At 44.7% G+C, this 15,236-nt stretch overlaps 1 protein-coding gene across 3 annotated transcripts in view; it reads right to left on the bottom strand.

Annotated features, from left to right (window-relative positions):
- The window catches only part of BCR (BCR activator of RhoGEF and GTPase), a 99,785-nt gene extending 84,549 nt beyond the window's left edge, over positions 1-15,236 (bottom strand). Inside the window, exons 1-2 of one of the 3 annotated variants that reach the window (XM_064675406.1) lie at positions 12,251-12,335; positions 11,480-11,674 (exon numbers count right to left, since the gene is read on the bottom strand). In XM_064675406.1, coding sequence (XP_064531476.1) covers positions 11,480-11,507 — 28 coding nt within the window. In that variant the 5' untranslated portion in view covers positions 11,508-11,674; positions 12,251-12,335. Of the gene's footprint in view, positions 1-8,322; positions 10,448-11,479; positions 11,675-12,250 lie in introns of those variants that run through there. The other 2 variants (XM_064675405.1, XM_064675404.1) reach the window with 2 other exon arrangements.

Here is a 15,236-nt window from a genome sequence, read left to right as displayed (position 1 = left end):
AGCAAAGCACTGGGTTTGGTATCCACCACAATTAGGCTTAGAAAGAAGAACTGCAATAGAAGTTTACAACTGGATGTTCTCCACTGGCTAATCCACAAATTCAAGTAAGTAATTAGGACAGCTGGCAAGGACAAATATATTCATCCAAATGCCACAATTTCCTCAAAGACAGTTGTCAGATTGAGGCATTATTATGTTTTCTTAGAGTGATGTCAGTGATTTCTTCCCTGTCAGACTGAGGTTCAATGACCACCTCAGGGGAATGTAAAGCAAAAGTGTCCTACCCAGAGGAAGGGAACTCCCACACTCATTCAACCTCAAAGGATTCAAACAAAGGGGTCTGCAGAAGAGGTGAAGGGCAAAGACAGAGGAAAACACACACAACTCCTCCAACAGTGATCAACTCACTTCCTCAGCATATTATTTTCTGAGGCTTCGTGTGGCAATGTCACTTCAGACCACCGTGCAAAAATTTCCGGAGCAGATCTGGGTTAGCAGGAAGCAGAAATGAGATGAGGCAGTGAGCTGTGAACTGAGGCAGCTGGATGCTCACAGCCACAGAAACATGTTTTCTGTGCCTTGGCTCATCCTAAGCACCATAATCTAATCTCTTTTGGGAAGCCCTGAGCCCAGCCAGGCCTTTACTGTCTTCCTGGGCAAAGTCATAGCGTGCGATGGAGCTGCAGCAAATCCCTGCTGTGTGTGTGTGACACCTCCCTAGTGACAACAGACCAATCACATTTACTTTTTAGCAGCTCAGACACATTTGAAGCCTGATGCTCCAGGGAATGAGGTATTTTTCTTGAGAACAGATTATTCTAGGAAGCTGCTGGCCCATTTTAAAAGAACACACGGATGTGACTGTAGGCAACTGAGGGGTTTGTTGGGTTTTTTGTGGCTTTTTGTGTGTTGGGTTCTTTTAAAGCTGTCCTAACACCCAGAGTCTGCTCCAGCCTCACCCATACTGAGGGTTCAAAATGGGCACTCCTTCCCCAGCTTTGCAGCCAAGGGAGTGTGTAATTGCTGATAACATAATAGCTGGCACATATCCCATCAGAGAAGTAGCTGCATTTCAGTGTTGAGCGGAGGATACTCTAAAGTTCTTAAGAAGGAAACACACGTAGTGAGCCAAGGCTGCACAGTCACTTCCCCACACATCCAGGAGTCCAAACACACGAGCTGCTCACTATTGAGTAACTCCTGTGAAAGCTGACTGCTTAGATTTCAGATAATACTGTGTGAGCCACAGCAGCCTGCTACAGTTGCTGCTGAGCTGTGATCACAGACCAATCTGCAATTAATTTGGGGCTTTGGGATACTTCAGAACCTGTGCAGAATCTCCAAAAGAGGATAGGGTGTTTGGTGTTTTTTTTAATAAATTATTTTTAAAAGAAGGAAAATTGTGGTGGATTTAGTCTACTAGAAAAGAATCCTTATCCTCCATAAAATGAAGTTATAAAATTAATAAAAAACCATCCAGAAGTAACACAGATTGGTGAAATGACTACAAATAACAAAGTAACAGAAGATAACAACTATGCAAAGGGCCTGTAGTACCAACAGGCACAGTTCAGTTGTGTAAACCAACACACTGAACTTTACTAATTCCCTCTTCCTACGGGGCACAATCATTGTGGATTCTCACAGACATACTCCTCGTGTGTTCATGTAGCCAGGAGCAACTCACTCGGCTCCAGCTGCCACATTTGGGCAGAGCTTTCTCTAAAGCAGAGATTCCAATTACATTTGCAATAATCTCATTACTGCATCAGCCATAACCTGGTTAAGAAAGGGTCTAAGAAATCCCATTTTGGCAGTTGGGAAGCAGACAAAAGGGAGACACGCTTTGTTGTTTTAGTAACAGGAAGATTTGTAAACTGCAAGCAGATTTTGTGACACAAACACACCACGTTGTCCTACACAGGACAATTTTACTGTTTAAAACACATACAGCACAATTTGAAAAAAGTTTAGAGAAGTTATGCATTTGTAAAACTGTCTCAGCAGTAAGACAGACCAACGTTTTTACTTACAGTTTATGGTTACTTTCACATCACATGTAATTTAAAGATATGATCAGGAAAGCAATTCACTTTGTCATCAGTGAGCTGGCCAAAACCTGCTTTGTAACCCAAGACACTCAAATTGTTGTTTTGGAAGTCCTTCATCCACATGCACTTCACCCAAGCTGATCCATGCCAGCATTTCTCTTGTCCCTTGCAGTCTACCCCTCTATATATCTGCCACTGACCCTGCACCAGAACATCATTTATTTTCCTACATGTGCCAGCAAAAGATTACTAAAGTCAATGACATTTCACCAGGGAAAGAACAGGATCAGGCCCTTATTATTCTTTGCAAGCTTATCTGACTGGGCAGAACAAATCAAAGAGGAGACAGTCAAAAAACCCCAAAGTGCTGGTCTTGGTTTCTCTGGGGGAAAGCAAGCTCCAGATAAGCTGTGCCTCCAATCAACACTGATTTCCATGAACAGCAATATGCTTCCCTGTGGTAATTGAAATGGAGCAATTCTCAAACAGCTTGCCAAGTCTCACCTCATTACCCTTTATGGATTGACCTCCAAAATTCCTTGAAGCTGAAATACAGGTCCCCCTTGCCTCTGCATGATAACTGTTTACCCCAAGAGGTTGGGGGGAGAGGGAGGGCATTAGAGAGCAAACTGCTCAACATGCTAGAACTGGAAGAAGAACTGTTTCCAGGCTATTACTGGGATCCAAACCTCCATAGGCTTCTGTCTCCTTTGCTGGCCCATCTTTTAGACCGCCTGCAATGCCAAATTTGGATTACAAATCACACTCCCCACCCCCAACACTTCTAAGAGTCAGTATCATTAGCTGCAGTGTGCTGCCCAGTATTCAAATAAGCATTTCCACACTTGAAGGTTTAGCAAATTTTCTAATGAAACCTTGTTTTTCCTCTGTCCCAAATCTGTTATTCAAAATATCTACGTGTCATTCCACTCAACTCTTTTTACTGCTTTTGCTCAGGCCTCAGTGAAACTTTGTGGTGTCAGTGAAAAGGAAGCTGTCAATGAAGAAGTGACTGAACATAGTACTTAGCATTTTATCCAAATATCCAAACCAGAGATATTAGACAAATGGAAGCACTTAGGAAAGATGGTAGAGCAATTAGTTCCACAAATTAGCAAGCTCCTCGCTTTCTTTGTCATCATCTTGTGAGGTGCTCACTGCTAAGCTTTAGGGCTTCTGGCCCCTGGCTCTGGGAAATCACCACGCTGAAATCTCCCAGCTCCAATGGTCTGGGCAGCCAGCACAGCGTTCTAGTCTGTGCTCATCACACCGGGGGTATCCCCGGGGCTCTGCTGCAGCTTGGTCCTACCTGAGCTCCTGCAACACTCCCAAACTTTAGGCTTGCACTAATAATGTCTTTCACCTGCCCAGCCACAGGTCACTGGCTGCCTGCAATGGGCCCAGGCCCTCCCACAGCAATGGCAGCTGCACAGTGAGCTCAGCTCTGCTGCCAGAGAAACCACTGGAGGACTGCTGGTACTTAGGCTGGGATAAGCAGCTTTCCACCTGACTATTTACTTGCAGAATTCACAGCTCTCTGTCTGCTCACTCCATAGCAAAGTCAGTCTCACTTCAACCTCTGTGTCATGGACCATGACAATGAGCTTCACACAGACACATGAGGTGACACCAGCACTCCCCAGGGCTTCCCAGTACCAGACAACAGCTATGTGGGCTGGTTTACACTCTCATTTCAAAGGCAGGTGCTTTATGATTGCAGGAGAACCTGAACACTGGGCTGGAAAAACTCCATGATCTGGGGTGAACCTAAGAAAAGTTAAAATAAAATCTATCTGCATGCCATTACCTATGGTAGGCCACAACATTAGCAACTGTTGTGGAAGAAGGAACAAGACCAACAGGACTTCAGAGTCCACTATAATCACTGGGGACATAAAGCAGAAGCTCCACAGATTCCATTAAACTCAGCTGGAGGGAAAGAGAAATCTGTCAGAGAAAGAGAGGGAGCTCTTCACTCCCCCTGACTAAGAAGCAGGGAGTGGTAGCACAGGCATCTTGATAATCTCAAAAATCTCAAAAGCCACTAAATCGCTGAAAAGCAAGGCAGGGTGGGGGGTTGCATTTAAACAGCATCTTGGCATCAGTGCCCCTAGGAAATCCACTGATCATCACAGCAAAGGATTAAAACTTGTACAGCAAGTAAGAGCAAAATGAACTTAACAAGTTTCAGAGAATATCTAAACCTCATTATTGATCCAGTGTAAGTCACAGATGGAAAGCAGACCTGTGGCCAGCAGACTCTAAAATTAACAAACAATCTGCACATTATGGAAGTTCCCACATTTCAGCCCCTCAGAAGGAAGAATTACTACAGAGTGGACTGAAGTCTGCCTCAGCTGCTCAAAGGAAAGTTGTGCTTCTAAACAGGACTGGCATGTTGCCTTCAGGAGTCTTTGAACCACTAAAACACTGCAAAGAACTTTTCAAACGACATCTTCAAACTAAAATCCACAGAATACAGTAGTGAGTTGAAGAAGTGCAGAATGAAGGAACCTGTCCAAGACCTCAGAAGATTCAGATAACTCAGGAACAGACTCTTGCAGAAACTGGTACAGAACAAGGCCCTTCCATGATGAAACACTGCATGCTTTCTTGGGGCTTTGCAAACAAGTAGTGTCAAGGTTTAGCTTAACAGCAGGAAATGTAGATGCTTGCCTATCTGGTCAGGCATTTAAGGCACACAAAAACTGAAGAACCTACAGCTCTAGGTAAGTAGAAGCTTTAAAATGGCATTCTGCTCAGCTGAGATAACAGGAATTTTGAGTTTTGCAGTTCACATGCATAAATTTCACCACTCTTTTCTCTGTCTACATCAAACTCACTAAAAATATAAAGAATGTTCCATGCTCTCCTGAAAGGGACATTCAGCACTCCCACGCTTAGTAGCAGCTAAAATAAGTAAAACTTCACTCCCAATGGAATTAAATGACACATATCCCAAACTGACCTTGCACTGAGCACTGTGGTTGTTGGTGGCTGTCTAGAGAAAGAGCCTGGCAGGACACTCAGAGCACCATCAAGTCTCCTCACATGAACAGAAGTCACTATGGGGGCACCTTGAGGGAAGCAGCTGGGCAGGTAAATATTATTTATGTGGAGTCCAGATAGTTTCCATGTTGTTATGAGAGAAAATCATTTCACACACGGAGCTGAGACAGCGTGCACTGATTGTATGAAGCAAGCTACAAAGCCAAGCAACAACTCCAGTGTGCTCCTTCATTAGCAAACTGCCACTAGTTAAAAACTGACCCAGCCAAGGCCATTGTGAGGCCCCAACACTCCACAACAGCACTGTGCAGACTTCCCCTTGATTATAAGCACAAATGCAAAACAGGCTCTTCTTGTGTCTGTGTCTGCAACTAATGTTTAACAGTAGGCTGAATTTTAAAAATTTTGTTCTTCCTTCACAATCATAGTAAAGATATTCAAGCTTAATGCAAAGTTAAGATGTGATTTTTTTTCTATTCCCACTACAGGAAATTAGTGATACATAATTAATCCTAATATAAATATCTCTGCCCAGGCTCTATTAAGTACATTTAATAGAAAGTACAGCTATTACCAAATCTCAACCCTGAAGCTCTGATTCTGCTCCTTGAAAAAACCTGAAAGCCTACTACCTTTGTCTGATGTAAAGTTTTTGATAACCCATCTCCAAGAACCCAGATTCAAATTTTGGCTTGGACCTCATTCACTTGAGAGTTAGGTCCTTTTTTTGTAATACAAAAGGAAAACATCACTGGTCTGTGAACTCATGAAATAATTTGGACAGAACAGCACATGTCTGCTGGCCAAGCTGAAGGTGCACTGGGGTGGCAGATCCAGACAGAAATGTCACATTGCACCTGCCCACAGCACATTCAGCATTATTATGGGAAGAGCCATCAAAGGCAAAGCCAGGAAGCACAGAGAAATCTGAATGCACAGAGAAGTCAAACACTATTGAACAAACCCCACTTGATGCTAATCAATATTAAGGCTGGCCAGAACCTGTCATTCGAACTTGCACTCTGTTCAAGCAGAACTTCAGGGAAGCCTGGCAGAACCAGTGACTGAACCACAGGTGTGGGAAAAGCTGTCTGGATCTGTGAACTGCTTCTGTGTCATATGGTGATGGAGAACAATCCTCATCAGAGCATGGTAGTTGGGAATGGGGGCCAGCCAGCCAATCACACACGAGTCTCTCGTGCCTTTTGTTTGTTTTATGAAAGAGAGGTTCTGCCAGTTGGTTTCAGATCAAAATTCTTCCTAATCAGGAAAGAAATAAAATTCGTATAAAATGATGCTCAGTAGGAATTAATCAGAAACACAGAATTCCTCCCGAAGGCATAAGCCTTTTTGGTTAAGTAAAAAGTTGCCACCCGCTAATGTGCAAGACAGCAGTGATTAGCCATCTGGTGAAAGTTCCTGCTAAGCTTGCCATGTCACCCCCTTTGCTGAGGAAAGCAGAAGGTGGATCAGTTACATTCTGTCCTTGCCTGCAATGTGTGGTCATCCTCAGGAACAAGACACAAAGCTTTCCAGCACAACCAGGAATTGTAAGTGTTTCAACTTTTCAACAGCCCTTTTTTTTATCACTGCATCCCAGCTAAATTATTTAAAATAATCTATTGCCTTTATCAAAGCTGAATTTATCCTCAAGCTTTATCAACCCTTGTTATTTTTTGCCCCTTTGTTTCCTTCTGCAAAAACTGAAACTGCCAGGAGGCTTCCCAGTCATCTAAAGAGCATCAGTAAACAAGAGCAGAGACAGATGGCTGCAGCTCAGTTCAAAGGAGCACAAGACCCAGCCTCTCCCCTGCACTGCAAGTGCTACCCCTCAGATACAAACAGGCAGCAAAACCAGCAAGAATGCAGAGAGAAAACAGGGATGTACATCCAGTCTGGTAAGGAAGGATGGGAGGACAGGCTGCAGAGCTTCCACGTACACTGAACATCCACCACAACCATCCAGCCTTCCAATAACACAACGGGATATGAGGATGGTGGTGGGGCAGGGAAGAGTTCTCCCTCTGTTGTTGCTCCCAAAAGTACTGCTGGCAAAAATAACTGGCAGGGAGAGTAAAATGAGGCATCTCCTTCCAGCAAAGTTACTTTTCTGAGAACTAATACAGCAAACTCACACAACCTGAAAAAGTGACAACATTTGACAGGCCTCTCAATTCACCTACTACTTCAGGAACTTGGTGCCATTGACAAATAACATTAACACCTAATTAAAATGAGAGATTCAAAGAGACAAAGAAAACCCACAAGAGAACTCACAGATTTAGAATTACAGAAGTCTGTCAAAACAAACATTCTTATTTTTTTTCATTCCTGGATTTGATTTTCATTTACTGCATAAATGACTACTGTGTTAGCACAAGATGCTATTTACATTTTGTGCCTTGCCTTGCTAAATAGATTCAGATGTCCACATACATTCAATAAATCTATCTGAATTAACATAGTTCCTTGTATGCCTCTTCCACCAACTATAAATTCACTGTGATTCCACAGACACACCTGCATGCCTGAATGGCTTACATAGGAACGGGTTCAAACATTGCCCATTCTTCCCCAAACAAAAATTGTGATTCTGTTGAAATTGAATTAACATCTTTCCCTCAGGGCCTCCTAATATTCCAAGTTCTTCCCTCACTCAGTGATAGCAGAAAGCTTCAAGAACACGGTTGCACAATCATCACCTCCAATCAGCTCTAATTGAAGGCTGACACAAGACAGAACGAGAAACGAGCACTCCAATTAATACAGACAGGAAAAAACAAGATTGTGGGAGCAGCATCATTATCGGGAAAGCTCCAGCAAAACCCTCGGGTTGTAGCATGTTGGCACACTAACACCTCTGAGGTAGAGTTTAACTACTCCTTGGTGCACAAATACGAGGGAGGGAATGATCTGGTGGTGAATTTACCACAGCTGGTGAATACCTTCTAAAGTTCTGGCCCCCTTTCACCTCAGTGTTCACGCTGAAACTTTAAGAACTCATTAACATGGGACTCCACTGATTCTCTCCAGAGAGGCCTGAATTGACCCTTCTGGGAATCCAGGCTGACTTCCCAACATGCAGCCTGACATATACTTCTGTTGGACCTTCCTGAAACAGCAGAACTACAAAATAAACACAGATTTCTCACATGAAACAGCTGCCTGCTCACAGCAATTCACCCAGGGTATCCCATTCTTTTCCACAATGCCATTCCCTGCTCTATACATTTAAAAGACTCGATGAAAAGCTAATACACACCTGTATCCCCATGGAAACAGCTGTCCTGGTGACATCTCCCAGAGGGCAAATCTCCATCACTTGGCCAGATCTGTCCTGTTTTTCGTACACCCACAATAGTAGCCTCAGACACAATGACCTGCTGCTGCCTGTGCCGTTTTTGAGACTGGGGGGTTGGGGGACTGCTGCTGTCAAAGGACTGCTGAGAGTTCTGGGAGGGAGAACGGCTTTTATCCCGGTACATGCGGTAAGTGGTGGGGCTGGGGGAGACATGGCTGGACTGTCCTGAGGAGAAGTCTTCCTCACTGGAAGTAAGGTTCTCATTAGAGCTACAGTCAGGGGTATATCCTCCTCCAATGTCTTCAAAACTCCTGGGGGAATAAGATCTCCTGGGCCACGTGAGATGTTTTTCCTGGTCAGTTGTGCCCTGATTTCGCAGAATAGGTCCTTTTCCTTCCCCTTCCCCCATCATTCCACCCACGTAGATACTTTGATACGGCTGGAAGTCCATGGGCTGCCAAGGTGAGCGGTTGCTGCCATTGGCATTAATCAGGTTATCTTTGAGAAACTTGGGGTTCAGTTCAGCATCCTCATATTCTCCGTCGTAGCCAAAGCTGCTCTCCGAGGACCTTCCCCTGTACGCAGGCCTCTGGAACTCGCTGAAGCTGGGTACCATGTTAGAAGGGAGGGAGTGCAAAGACTTTTTGCGTTCCATTTGCATGGCTTGGCTGCCAAGGGAGCTTATTTTATCAGAAACATCTTTGTCGTTGACCTTTACTAGACCCTTCTCATGATGATACTCCATGTTCACATAAAAGGGCTTTTCAACAACATCCTTGTTATCTCCAGAAGAATGCGAGTTAACCTTTTTCATTCTCTCAAAATTGGACCTCAGGGCTGCCACACTGGTGCTGTTCCCTCTCTCCTTAGGTTCAAATGATCCCTCCTTCTCAGCAGATCCCACCAGCCTACGAGTGGAAGCCGATCTGTGTTTTGAAGGAGAGCCATCTGTATCACAGCGATTCTCCATATCTTCTACAACTCTCTTCAGCTTCTCCTCCCCATAGTACTTGGACCTGTCCTGCTCTCCTTCTCCGTGATGGGGGCTGTCCAAAGGGGACAGGTCTGACCCATCACTCTGGGTAGACAGCTTCCGCAGAGAGGGGATCCTGGGTTTGAACTTTTCCTCCCCGTGGTGTGACTTGCTTTTTTCATATTCCTCTTGGTCAGCAGACTGGTGATGATGCAGGTCCTGGATCTGCTGCTCTGCACCCCCTTCAGGCAACTGAGAAACACGTTTAAAACCCCATCTCTGTCTATCATAGCTTTTTTTCTCCTTTGCCAGAAGAGTCTGCAGGTAAATCATGCGGAACCTCTCCTTGTTCACCTCCATCTCCAGTCTCCGGATAGATGCTTTGCACATCTCCAGCTCCTGTTCAATATCTCCCACAGATTTCAGCTCCATTTTAGGAGGCTCAGAGTCTGCAAATTGTGCTTTCCAAGCCTCCACAAACCCCACAGGGTCCACCATTTTGCATACGGGAGTAACTGGAGAATACGAGAAGGAGGCTGGAGAGAGAGAGGTGGACAGAAAAAACCAACCGGATCTCACATGTAGAAGCAGAAACAGCTCCGGCGGGGTCAACTCAGCGCGTCTCTTTCACGGTCCATGCAGGGGCACTGGGAGGCGAGCGGCGATCCTCCCTCGCAATCCTCTCTCCTTCAGCCTTTGCCGGCCCCAGCCCCGCGTCCCCTCGCTACTCTCTCCCCGGCATGACTGATCGCTTGCCGGCGAACAACAATGCTTCCAACCCCGGCGATCCCCGAGCACTTCAAAGTGGGTGGACAAAGGAGCGGGCTCGGGGCGGGGGCGGGAAGGTAAATATCGCCCCCCACCCGCCTCCTGCCGCCGCCGTCCTGGGCACGGTCCTCGGCGCAGCCACGCTCCGTCCTCCTCCGCTCCGTCCTGCCTCGCCAGCCCCCGTGTTGTGCTTTCTCTTTCTCTCTCCTCCTTTCCCCCTGCCCCTTTCCCTGTCTCCTCCTCCCGGCTATTGTGCTGTGCTCCGGGCGCACACGCCGGGCTCGGAGCGGCGCTGCGGCGGCGGGTCCGGGCCGAGCTCCGGCGCTACCCGGCCGTGCCCGGGCGCCCCGCGGCCCCGCGGGAGCCCCCCCGGCGGCGCGGCAGCCGCTGCCCGCGGCGGCCCATCGCGGCCCGGCCCCGGCGCTGCGGAAGGGGAGGAGAGCGAAGGACCCGGCGCAGGCACTGACACGGCGCTGGGGCCTCTTAAAGGGGCAGCCGGGCCGGCCGTGCCGCGGGACCCCGCGGGGCTGGGGGGGCCCTGCCCCTTCCCCGCGGCTGCCCCGGAGACAAAGGCGGGGATGTGCGAAGTCGCGCTTGCAGCCACAGGCCTGGACATCATCGCACCATAGAGACATGGCTATGCCTAAGCCTAGGCAAGAGCATAGCGTGCACACAGTGCATAGGGAGGTATCCATTCTCATCCATACAGCCATGCCCTCATATATTATGTATAAACACCAGCACGTCTCTGTGCTCTCTCGTGCTCGCAGCAAGGCTCTCCCCCCAGGCACTGATGCACCTCACCTTCAAAGGTCATGTTTTCCTCTACTCATGTGAGTGCTGCTTGGTAGCAGGCTTGTCATTCCCTCAAGCTGACCTTCCTCGCCAATAAATGACAAGCTGGATTTCTGAGATGGGCAAAATAACTATGAGACCAGCAATAACACCTGCTTTGTTCTGCATTAGTCTCACTTTTGTCCTGCGTATTATCCTAGCCCAAATAACTCAGAGTCCCATGCCCCAGCTCTGGGTGAAGGGTGGCAAATGATTTAAACAAAAGTCTGGCTGCCGAGTACTACTCCTTCTGAAATCACAGAACATGATCTTGCTTAAGCCCTGCGTCCCTTCCACGTGTTAATTAAACCTCCAAAAAAATGGTAACAAATACAACTGAAGTTTCATCTTGCCTGTTTGGATGACAGGAAAAGGTGAGAGAGGTACATCTCATATGCTCCATAAACCTGCTGCTTTCATATCTGCAGTGAGGTGTATCTTTTCTGGTACTTGTTAGAAAAGAGGGTGGGATATAGCCCCAACAAGAACCAACAGAATCCCATAAGAATGAAAAGCACAACTCCACAGGAGTAGCTCTCTTACCTTTCAAAATCCAAGTTTTTCTCTTCATGCATTTTTATATGCCAAACAAAATATTTTTGGGTATTTTCAGACATCACAAATGGCTAATCATTCCATTTTGCATAGTTCATTCCTCTCAGTTTTTGTTTCCTGGCTTTAACCTCTTTTCCTGCACTTGTTTCCTCAGCTTTTAACACATAACAGGCTTTGGCTGACCTACATGGAAAACAGATTATAATCTAAATCATAATAAAATCTATATGTTCAATAAATAACTCTATAAATCTTTCAAGAAATCTCAATCTATTACAGAAATAAAATAACTTGCCTTTCCCTCGTTGATATTATTTGTTTGCTTAGTGCCATTTGGACCAATGAAATTCTGACATGCAATGTATTTCTGGAATCTGAAGCTTCAGACTGCACTGGCATGGTTCTAACAAAGGCAGGTATGTTACATCCTAGGGATGTGTTCTGAATTCATACAGTGCTTTTATTGAGGTCTCACCATCCTGGTTTTTTATGTCTGTTTTCTATTTGGGTCCTCAGTGGTGCCCTTTCTGGAGGGAGTAAGAATTCCTATGAGTCAGATGAGGGATTTCTATGTGCACACTTCACTTTTAAGTGAATAATACTGTTAAACACCTACACCCTCTTTATCTGTTGAAGTGCCACAACATCAGAAATTCCTCTGGGAATTCAAGGGCTCTCTGAATTTTTGCTGACACTTTATGCATTCAGCATTTTAATAGGATACAAAATTTCATCAAGGCGATGGTGGCAGACACGTACCTGTGATTTGAGACTGAGAATCCTGCGATGAGGGGCTAAACTGTGGACAGAGTGCCCGGCACATCCCCTCTGCTGGCCTGCGAGAGATCGCGCAGCCCTTCCGAGCCGGCACGGATCTCATCCTGCAGTGACCGCCGAGCTCCCTCTTGTGGGAAGAGGAGCCGCTTGGTTTAGGGAAAAGCTCGCGAGCTGTCACTGAGGAACTGTCCTTCAGCCCGATCCCAAGCGAAAGAACAGGAGGTTTTGTAAGAAAAAAAAATAACTGTAAAAAACAAAATAACTGTAGGACATAAGCTGAGCTTTTAAAATGAGAATTAAAATATGATATCTGATTAATCTGTGCCTGAAACTAAGCAATTGGATTTTTGTAAATACGAAGCAGAACTCTGGGAGAGTTTGACAAGGCTGGCAAGTCTTGAGACATTCCATGCAGTATAAATCATTCTATGAACCCAGAAATAAAGGAACTCTCCTTCAAATTCAGAGAATGGCAATTTCTCACTGTGAGAACAACCTTCTGGTCAAAACCACAGGAAGCTGAGCAACCCTCTCCAATACCAAATACAGATTCTCCTACAACTCGCCAAACACTTCATTTCAACTCTCCTGCTCAGAGGATGTGATAAAGAGCAGGGTTCAGAGCATTCACTCACCAGTGCATTATATTAGAACAACCTCTAACTACTGGTGGAAACCTGAAAAGGCACAGAGGGGACAGATTTATTCATGAAGAATGGACTCCAGTCACACCACAAGGCAAACCCGAGCTGGGACCCAACAGGACTCAGAAAGGTCTGAATCACGTGACCTATGTGACTATAAATCATAATATCCTGAGTGTCAAATAATCACTCAAAAGGCAAAACAACACGATTAAAAATTAAAAGGCTTTTATAGTAAGAAATTTGTCAGTTTACTTTCTTAAATAGCTTTTGATCCATTGCCAGTAGTTTTGCTCAGCACAAATGCACCCTTATATAACCAGGAAATCATTAGCACGTTAAGCTTCTACTTATTAAGACAAACAGCATAACATTAGTCCTTCCGGGGGGGAATTGATTATTCCAATTGCTCTTTACCTTTGCTTTGGACTGACTCCAAATTTCACTTCTCCAGTTTCTCACCTGAAAGTTCCACAAGGAAGCTGGAGCTGTGACTGTTGCCGTGATCACTGTGGGAATTTCAACTGGTACAGAGATGGTGGTTTAGCCTACCCAGGGTCACAGTTAATACAGTTTTTTCAAGACTCTTTTCTGTAGTATTAAGGCTTCTTCAAAGCTGATTAATTTGCTGATAGAATGGATTAACATACATAGGTAAAACATTGACCAGATAGAACTTGCAAATTCATATTTATTTTCTACAGTTAGTTTCCTTTGTGCTTTCCTCAGCAACTCATCATTTGCAACACAATCCAAGATCCATTTTAGATGATTAATTATTAATATGGAGTTTGTTGCAGGGGAAATCTCAGTAGCACTAAAAAAATGCCCTTAAAACCAACCAACCAAGCGAAAAAGAACCCCAACCAAACAAAAGCCAATACACCACCAACAAAAACCCCAGTCTCAAAGCATCCATCATATAATAGAGATGGAGTCAGGCCATTGTCAAGTCACAGTTAATGACTGACTGAGTATTGCATTTGCAGTTGAACTTTTTGGAGCTCCAGATGATACTAAACAGTAATGACATCAAGCAATATACTGAATCACTAGAAGAAAACGTGTCCCAGTTGATTTTCCAAGCACCATGATTGTGTTGTTGAAGAGATTGCATCTCTGTGATTTTATACAATAACCGAGCTCATCAACAAAAGAAACCCTTAGGAGACATTTCTTGAGGGGCAGAAAAAAATCCTGATTTTTATCTTGGATTTGCTACTGAGTCATTTTGCACTGTAAACACTAAAGCAGCATGCCAGCACTGAAACCCAACACCAGGCCCAGCCAACCTGACTTGCTGCAGCAGAGGGAACCAGCTTTTCTACTCTCATTCAGCCTCAGCAAAGACGAGGCCGTGGCCACGCTGCCCGCTCAGCCCAGCACACAGCACAAGCAAAGTGTGGATTGTCATCCTTGGGAAGCAGACTCGGGAACTGGACTAACACATGGAACACCATAAGGTCAAAATATCACACATTTGGATAAATAGCTCCTTACATACCCTCACAGATTCATTTTTTCCACCAAATGCTACATTTGTGTCTTTGCCAACAGTCAGCACAATTGCCAAAGTGAAGATTGTCCAATAAAAGACAGAGAGTCCTTAGATCTCTATCCATCATTTTTTGTGAAGCTGCTGTAACTTACGTCATAATGAAATAAAAGTAATAAAAAAGATGTTTAAGTCATCTTTTCTCCACTTCTTTCTATGTCTTGTCAAACAAATTGGGGGAAATGTCAGAGAATCTAGAGTATTTTCAGTTTGATGCATTGCTTTATTAACAAGGGTCCTTATTTCTTAGCAGCTCAAATCTGAAAGGGCCTGTTATAATTAGTTTTCCAGATACTGTTGTTTCTGCAGTGATTGCATTACCATCTTAAGAAACTGTAACTTGTAACCATTCATAAGTTTTCTTCTTTCTCTCCATTTAAAATTATTGCAGTATGAAATTTAAAATACTATGTTTTTTTTAATGCCAGCATAGCATGAAGTGCTGGATATAAACCTTAGAAATATGAGAGTTCTAAACTGCTGACAGATTCCTAGAGAAAGAGTGTTTCTGCTGTCCCACCTTGATTCCTTCATTATTTCTATGATTTGAGCACTTACAGTAATTTTGAAGGCCACACATTTGAACAGTTTACTGCAAGCAAAAGATTTATAACATCTCATTTATCTTTAGAGAAATATTACCTAGACACTCACAACTGAATGTTAGAATTCAGTGAGCTGTTGGAAAATTTAGAAGGAAATAAAATGAGTGTATTTCCCTTCCACTTCTTTGGTACTTCTGCAGTTTAAACCTAATTAGCATAATCAA

This window comes from Pseudopipra pipra, chromosome 18 (genome assembly GCF_036250125.1).
Source record: "Pseudopipra pipra isolate bDixPip1 chromosome 18, bDixPip1.hap1, whole genome shotgun sequence".
Lineage (NCBI taxonomy): Eukaryota > Metazoa > Chordata > Aves > Passeriformes > Pipridae > Pseudopipra > Pseudopipra pipra.
The sequence above is the reverse complement of the archived record's forward strand: the minus strand, read 5'-3'. Positions and strand labels throughout refer to the sequence as shown.